Below are 8,157 nucleotides of genomic sequence, written 5' to 3' on the forward strand. Positions count from 1 at the left end.
AGGAGGAGAACTGGCAGACCAGCTCCTGCCTGGGTGGGCACCAGCCTCAGGAGCTGGCCAAGCAGGCTAGCAAGCCCTCTTTGCAGGAGCAGAGCCCCAGTGGAACAAGGCCACTTCACCGGGGGCTCAGCAAGCCCCCCTTCCAGCTGCCCTGCCCAAGACCCTGCCAGTGGGTGGAACAACGGAAGGGGGCCCCACCAGCTTGGGCAGGGAGCCCGGTGCACTGCCTCCATGTGACAGGGCAGACTGGCACCTGCCCTTCTGAACAGGAACCGCTCAGCTGCAGCAGGAGGGAGACTCCGGAAGGGCTACCTGGGGCATACTGAGCACACAAGACAAGGTAATTCTGGGACTCCGCCAGCCCTTGGCTAGAGCACCAGGAAGCGTCCCTGAACATACTGATTCTCTTTGCCTGCTGGCTTGAACGACGATTGGGCAAAAGTGGAGACATTTCAAGGCAAGCTAAACAGGGAACACTTCTAAAAAAGGAACATTTACTAGCTTATCTTGGGAACGCAATGGATCACTGCACAGCAGGTACATGTACACACACATGAACACACGCTCCTTTTGAGGGGCTGCTCCCCAGCACCCCATACAGGCCAAAAAGAAGGTGCTAGTCCAGGCGGCACCCCAGCATGCTGCCCTCCTGGGTCACCCAGCGGCACGTCAGGTGGCGCTCTCCCCTCTTCCACACTCCGGAGACGAGACGTGGGGCAGCACAGAGACCTCCCAGCCAGTCCTGCTGCACAAGCTGAGGACTCAGGAAGCACCCAAAGGATCCAGCGGAGGCCCAGCAAGCGGAGGAGTCCCTGTGGGAAAAGCCTCCTCCAAGGCAGCCCCCTCTCACAGCACTGCATCCTCTTGATTCGGCAGGACCAAGTCGAGCAAGCGCTTTACAGGGAAGCCCCACCAATGGCTCTCGCCAGTGTGGCTCTTCCGGCACGGGCGGCTTACTGGTGGCACAGGACAGCCTGGAGATCTTCTGGGAGAGACCCGACGATGGTGGTGATGTACTGATCCACCCGCTGCAGGGTCTCCTCCTTCACGGGAAGCAGGTGGCACCGGGCCCGCATCTGCAGGGGACACAAACGTCAGGCAAAGCACAAGACCTCCTCTCGCTTGCCCTGGCGCCAGGAAAGACGCCTGCTGGGCTGGGGCACCAGGCAAGGCTGCAGCACTCAAAATGGGCAGGCCAAGTGGCGTCCACCCGCATCAGTGCACAGAGGGAAAGAAACCCACAGAAGCAAAGCTGAAGAAGCCGCTCCTCTGTACGCCATTCGCATGCCGCACCACTTCCCTTACTACCCTCACGCCGCATGGCTTCTCACATGGTCTGAACCAGTGAGGAGTTCAGCAGGGCAGGCCAAGAAACCCGCAAGCCACTGGGTTCTGGGGCTGTCGTGCAATGACAACTCATGATGGGCACCTGGACTCCTTTTCCCGGGGTGGTCTGTCTGAGGACAGCAACCCACGGGTTGTCCTACCCATGGTGGGTTCTCATGACACTTGAGCCCTTACAACTGACCTCACGGTGGGTACAGGGGCTCAGGTACAGAGGCACCTGGCCTGCTGCTCCCGCCAAGCAGCTCCTGTGACTTGCGGTGCCAGGAGCCCCGAGTGCCCAAGCAGCAGTGCGACACCAGACCCAGTTGCCGAATTGCTGTGAGATGTCCAACACGAGACGCTGGACAGCCCTCCGGGTGGGGTGCTGTGAACTGGCAACCTGCAACAGCAGAGGGTGGACCCGAGGGCTTCTTGGCCCCTTCCAGCTCCATTCTATGATTTTAATTCCATGACACCGGCTTCCCCTGTTCCCCAGTCAGAGGACATGTTTTCCCACTTAAGCCATTCTTAGGTATTGTAAAACCCAGCTGCCAAATCCATGTGGTGACGTACCTTCTCTCCCCCCCCCCCCCGCAACTCTCAGTACTTGGGAAAGTAAGAAAATGCTCCCCCATTTTTGGGACCCTTTAAGGGGGGGCCTGCTACAATGAGTGCCTTTCAACAGGACTTGCGGCTGTGCACGTCCAAGTCACGAACCGCCATCGTGTGGCTAGAACACAATTTTCAGAGGGAGCCAGAGCTTGGACTAGCTCTTCCCCAGGAAAAAGGGGCGGCACTTTCTGGAGCTACCAGTCCTGGGAAGGAGCGCAGCATGTGCATCATGCCCATATTTATCGGGAAGGGGGACGGGGACCTGGTGGGAAGGAGATGTAGCTCGCACCACACCCTTATTGGTACAAGGACCACCTGTGCTTTGCTTCTCTCCTGAGGGTTCGCCCTTTGGCAGCTCTCGAGAGAAACAAAAGGACACAAAAACAATCGGGAAGATTGGTGCTTGTTTCGTCTCGGCTGCAGGCATATTCCTGGGCATTGGTCCAGCTTAAGGATTCCTGCAGTCATGCATGTGTGGTTACATTTTTAAAAATGGAATAATATGGTTTCGTACATTTTTTCATGCCAAGACAAAACAGAAACGTGATTCTGCCAACTATGGATGATGTTTCCAAGGTGCTCCTTGGGCACTTGAAGGAGCTGTCAAGTGGCTGCCAAAATGGGGTTGTGAAAGCCATCCGTGAGGCCAGCTTTTGGAGTCTCCAAGGGGAAAAAACAGGAGGAGGAAAAGAGCTGCAGTAAACTGAAAATATGATGGAGAACTGGGGTGATCCATTCCTCCCAGAGCCTTGGGAGATAGGCAGGCAGGGCAGGGCAGAAGTTGGACCAAGGCATGGCAGCCAAACGGTTGGAATGTCCCCATCTGGACGGCAAGAGGAAGCAGAGCTCTGCCTTGTGGGGAAGCCCCTGCACAGAAACCAGCAGAGTTCAGCAGCGGAGGATTTTCACAGGATCCTGCAGGTGTGTGGTTCTTCAGAGATCACAGGATCGTGGGGTGGGAGGGGGCCATGGAGGTCCGTGGGTCCATCCCCTGCTGTTGCAGGATGCCATGTGACACCTCCCCACTCAGGTGGCCATCCAGTTTCACCTTGAATGCCTCCAGTGTGGGAGAGCCCAGGACCCCTCCAGGCAGCTGGTTCCACTGCCGTATTGCTCTGACAGTGAAGAAACCTTTCCTGACATCTAGCCTGAATCTGGGTTCTCGCAACTTGAGCTATGATTCTGTTGAACAGGCAGTCCAGCTTCAGCATGAGGGGCATCCAGCCTTATGTCTATTGTAGGAAAAACAAGGGAAAGGCTCATAATAGAGAGAGATCTAGTGATGCTAGATAGGGGAGGGAGGCTGGCAGCCACACAACATGACTTCCGCAAGAACAGGTCCTGCCAGACAAACCTTGTGGAATTCTGTGACAAGGTTTCGAGATGGCTGGATGGAAGGGATGCAGTGGATGTGGTATACCTGGATTTCAGCAAGGCCTTTGACAAAGTGCCCCATGATATCCTGGTGGAGAAACTGAGGAGTTTTGGGATGCACCAAAGCACTGTCCGGTGGATTAGGGCATGGTTGACTGACCGAAAGCAGAAGGTAACCATTAGCGGGGAATCATCGGGATGGCGGCCAGTGACAAGCGGGGTCCCCCAGGGCTCTGTCCTGGGGCCGATCCTGTTTAAGCTTTTCATAAATGACATGGAAGAAGGGGGTGAACAGTCTGCTGATCAAATTTGCAGACGACACTAAAACTGGAGCAGTGGCCACAACTGAGGAGCAGGTACTCCAGATCCAAGAGGATCTGGACAGACTATGGAAGTGGGCAGGAGACAACAGGATGGCATTCAGTGTGGATAAGTGCAAGGTCTTGCACTTGGGGCATAGGAATGGGAGTCCTAAGTACAGGTTAGGGGACAAGTGGCTGGAGAGCAGCACTTGTGAAAGGGACCTCGGGGTGCTGGTTGACTGCAGGCTAAACATGAATCAGCAGTGTGATGCGGTGGTCAAGGGCGAACGCCACCCTTGGTCGCATAGCCAGAAGTGTGGCTTCTAGATCGAGAGAGGTATTACTACCACTCTGTACGACTCTGGTGCGCCCGCAACTGGAGTACTGTGCTCAGTTTTGGGCCCCTCATTACAGAAAGGCTATAGCCAGGTCAGAGTCAGTGCTGTGCAGGGCCCCAAGGTTGGTGGCCGGTTTGCAGGGGATGCCGTATGAGGCGAGACTGAGGGAACTGGGTCTCTTCAGCCTGGAGAAGAGGACTCAGGGGGGATATGTTGGTGACATACATACAGGTATGTGAGGGGGTGTCACGCAGAGGTGGGTAGAGCCCTGTTCTCCCCTGCAGAGGAAGGCAGGATGCGCTCCAATGGAGCAAAGCTCAGGGAGCCAAGGTTCCATTTGGATGCCAGGAAGCACTTCCTGGCAGTCAGGAGCCCGAGGGTGGGGAATGGGCTTCCAGGGGGGTGGTTGAGACCCCATCGGTGTGGGTGTTCAAAGATCGACTAGACATGCGCATGGTGGGCATGTCGTTGGCACAGCCGGCTGGAGCCAGGGGTCAGACTAGATTGCCCGGGAGACCCCTTCTGACTCGCTCTGTTTCTATGCTGCTTCAATGCCCCAGTGAAGGAGCGCCTGCCCCCCCAAGGCACAGCCTGTTCCGCTGCTGAACAGCCCTCGCTGTTAGGAAGTTTCTCACATTTGACTAAAATCTGTTTCCCTGCCATTTCTACCCGTGGGGTCTTTCTTGTTCAGCCTCTGAGAACACCAGAGAAGTCTGTTCCAACTTCTTTTCACACAGCACCTGCTCAGGCATTTTTCCTTTTAGGATGCAAGCTGGTGGGTCTTGCCTCAATGACCTACTCGAATTCTGGGAGTGTCAGTAAACGGCTTTTGACAAGTCCCCCACCAAAGGCTCCTCAGCAAATTGAGCAGTCTCAGCTTATTTGTAAATGATGTGGAACCAGGAGTCAGCAGCGAAGCAGGCAGGTTTGCTGAGGACACTAAACTGTTCAGAGCAGTTACAACCAAAAGGGATTATGAGAAGCGCCAAAGGGGTCTCTCCACAGTGGAAGGAAAGGCATCAAAATGGCAAGTGTAGTTCACAGAACTGTGGAATAGTGGAGTTGGAAGAGGCCAGAGGGCCACTGGATTCCACTCCTCCCACTGGTTCAGTCCTAACCATCCAGATGCTTTCTGAGTGTCTCCGGTGAGGGTGAGCCCGCAACTTCCCCCGGTAGTCCACTGGCGCACTGCTCTGACAGTGAGGAAATTCTTCCTGGTGTCTACCCTAAATCTGGTTTCTTTTAACTTCGCTCCATTATTCTGTGTTCTGCACTCTGGGATGGCCGAGAAGAGAGCTTGCCGTTCCTCTTTGTGACAGCCTTCCAGGTATTTGTGGAGTGCTCTCCTATCACCCCTCAGTCTTCTCCTCCTGAGGCTGAACAGGCCCAGTTCTCTCCTTTCCTCATCGGGCTTTGCCTCCAGGCCCTGAATCATCCTTATTGTTCTTCTCTGTACTTTCCTAGATTTTCTGCATCTTTTAAAGACTTGGGTGCCCAGAACTGGACACAGTACTCCAGGTGCAGTCTGGCTAGTGCTGAGTGTAGTGGAACTAGTACTTCACGTGTTTTGGAAGTGATGCTTCTGTTATAATGCAGCCCAAAACCGCATCTGCCCTCTTTGCAGCTGCATCACATTGTTGGCTCGTATTTAGCTTGCGATCTGCAACAACCCCAAGATCCTTCAGCTTTGCAGTGTGGTTGAGCCACGTGTCCCCCATCTTGTAAGTGGCGCACTTGGTCTCTTGTCCCTAAGCGGAGGACTTGGCATTGGTCCCTTCTGAATTTTATTGTTGTTTCCTGTCCAGTACTCTCACCTATCGAGATTACTCTGTATCTTCTCTCTGTCTTCTGGGTATTTGCTATTCCACCCAGATTTGTTTCCACCGCAAATTTAATTTTCTTTCCTTGTAGTTCCTCATCTAAATCATTAATGAAAATGTTGAAGAGCACAGGTCCCAGGACATCACCCCATGTGTCACATCTCCTCAGTTTGAGCATGTGCCAGCCATTGATGAGCACCCGCTGAATCTGGTTTTGCAGCTAATTGTGGTTTCACTGAACGGCTGCACTATCGAGCCTGCTTTGTGCTAGTCTGGTAATTAGCAAAGGGGGGGGGGACTCTGTTAAACGCTTTGCTTAAGGCAAGATAGAGTATGTCCGGAGCATTCCCACAGTCCATTTGGGAGGCAGTCCAGTCAAACAAGGAAAGCAAGTGTACCTGCGTGTTGGGGCAAAAAAAATCTCAGCTGCAAGCAGAGGCTGATTAGCTTGGAGCGAGCACTGAGTGGTCGGCGTGCTGGGCAGCAGGACTGAAATGTCAGCCCAGTGTGCAGCTGCTGTGGGAAGGCATGATCTTCCATGTTAAGCATCATTAGGAGAGGAAGAGAAACCAAATGTTGCCCTCTGCCCTAATGCTAGAACTCTGCAGCTGCCCGGTGGATGCTCTGCACTGATGCAAGGGAAGACTTTTTCCACAGGACACAGGCACACTACTGAATTCGCTGTCGCAGCAGTGGGTGATGGCTTTACATCTGGACAGTTTCGGAGCGGGACTGGACAAGTTCAAGGAGGAGGCGGCTCTCAGGGACTACCAGCTTTGTTGCCTAAGCGTGACCGCCTTTCCAGAGCTGTATGCCAGTCGCTGCGGAGCTTGAGCAGACAGGACTATCCATCCTGCCTGAGAGATGCCCTGGGCAGCTGGTTGGCCCCTGTATAACCAGAATGCTGGACTACAGGGGAGCACAGAAACTGAGCGAGCCAGAAGGGGTCTCCCGGGCCATCCAGTCTGACCCCCGGCCAGCTAGCTCTGCTCACGACATGGACCACAGGCCTGGCTCAGCGCTGCTTTCCTCACGGTGCGACACACAGGGCTGCGGCTGCCGTGCAGAGTCCCACGTGCGAAGCGCCAGCTTACCAGCTCCTCCCGAAGCTTCAGTATGAGGTCGACCACCTCCACCTCTGACTTGTCCTTCATCCAAGCTCTGATGTTCTGTGGAAGGAATGCGCAGCAGGCGTGAGGGAAGGCGCTTCCTCCCTCGCGGGGTGCGGGAGCAACGAGAAGTCTGCAGGGCGCTGAGCAGGTGCCTGTGAGTCGCCCGGGCGCCTGCCCGGGTTCCCGCACAGAATGCCGAGCCGAAGCCGAGTCCCGTCCACGCACACGGACGCTCTGCGCCTGGCCTGCAGCTTTGCAACGGGACAGGAGCCCACAGCCCGGCGGCCCAGGAAGAGCATCGGGCAGTGGCGGAGCAGCCACACGAACCCGTCCCAGAGGGCTCCCCTGGCACGGCAGAGGCGGCTGCCGCACGGGGCCCCGCCACACAGCCCCCAAGACCGCGATGCCCAGCCGAGGTTGCCCGAAGGCAGCCACACGTGCGGCTGCCTTCGGGCACGTTGACAGTGAGCGTGCCGGGCACCCCTGAGGTCTCCACCCCCCCCCGTGCCCCTTCCCCACGCACCGCCTCGCAGATGGCCTCCAGGTGCAGGGCTTCCAGTTTGCGCACCATCTCTCTGTGCCGCTGCCGGTACCAGCCGTCAAAGTTGGGTGACCTGAAGAAGCGCCTGGGGTGGGGGAGGAAGAGGGGGCTGCAAGGCTGTCTCATGCCTCCACCCGGATGAGCCCCTGCCCAGCAGCCTGCAGCAGCGCCCAGCCCGGCGCGTCTGCAAACGCATGCGCCGGCCAGAGTTCGAGTGCCCCTCCGGCAACTGGGAAGGGCGTTCTGTGCCCGGGCCTGGAGCTGCCCCAAGGGCGGGTGGGAGGCACACCGGAGGCCAGCGAGCAGCAGCCTGCACCTCTTGTGCCAGTGCGCTGAGAAGCACGTGCAGGGCCAGTCATGCCTGCAGCATGCTTGCCGCGCCAAGAAGCCAGCAGAGCGCACGGTCCCTGTTCCATCCATTCATGTCCCCAGTGAAATGTGCCGTTGCCTTGCTTGGCACAAGCTGCTGGGCAGACCTGCACCCCCTCCTTTCCTCTGGGACCGCCCTCCATTCACTCGTTCCCCCATGTTTATTCCACTGTCTCGGTGACCTCTGGAAATAAAAGGGTGGGAAATGCAGTTGCCCACAGCAGGGCAGAAGCAGGCCTGCTCCTGTGTTGGTGACCTGCGGGGGGGGGGGGGGGGGGGGGGGGGTCCCCCCCCCTTCTCCGCGGGGGGGGCCCCCCCAACACCCCCGGCAAAAAAACCGGCCCCCCCCTTTGGGGGCCTCTC

At 56.7% G+C, this 8,157-nt stretch overlaps 1 protein-coding gene across 2 annotated transcripts in view; it reads right to left on the reverse strand.

Moving 5' to 3' along the window:
• Positions 1-474: 474 nt before the first annotated feature.
• The window catches only part of DENND6B (DENN domain containing 6B), a 17,496-nt gene continuing 9,813 nt past the window's right edge, over positions 475-8,157 (reverse strand). For both annotated transcript variants that reach the window (XM_044429778.1, XM_044429770.1), the window contains 4 exons: positions 7,408-7,510; positions 6,867-6,941; positions 958-1,076; positions 475-793 (listed from right to left, as the gene is read on the reverse strand). In XM_044429778.1, coding sequence (XP_044285713.1) covers positions 763-793; positions 958-1,076; positions 6,867-6,941; positions 7,408-7,510 — 328 coding nt within the window. In that variant the 3' untranslated portion in view covers positions 475-762. The remainder of the gene's footprint in view (positions 794-957; positions 1,077-6,866; positions 6,942-7,407; positions 7,511-8,157) is intronic.

Source organism: Varanus komodoensis, unplaced genomic scaffold, assembly GCF_004798865.1.
Source record: "Varanus komodoensis strain SLA01 unplaced genomic scaffold, ASM479886v1 scaffold1, whole genome shotgun sequence".
Classification (NCBI taxonomy): Eukaryota; Metazoa; Chordata; class Lepidosauria; order Squamata; family Varanidae; genus Varanus; species Varanus komodoensis.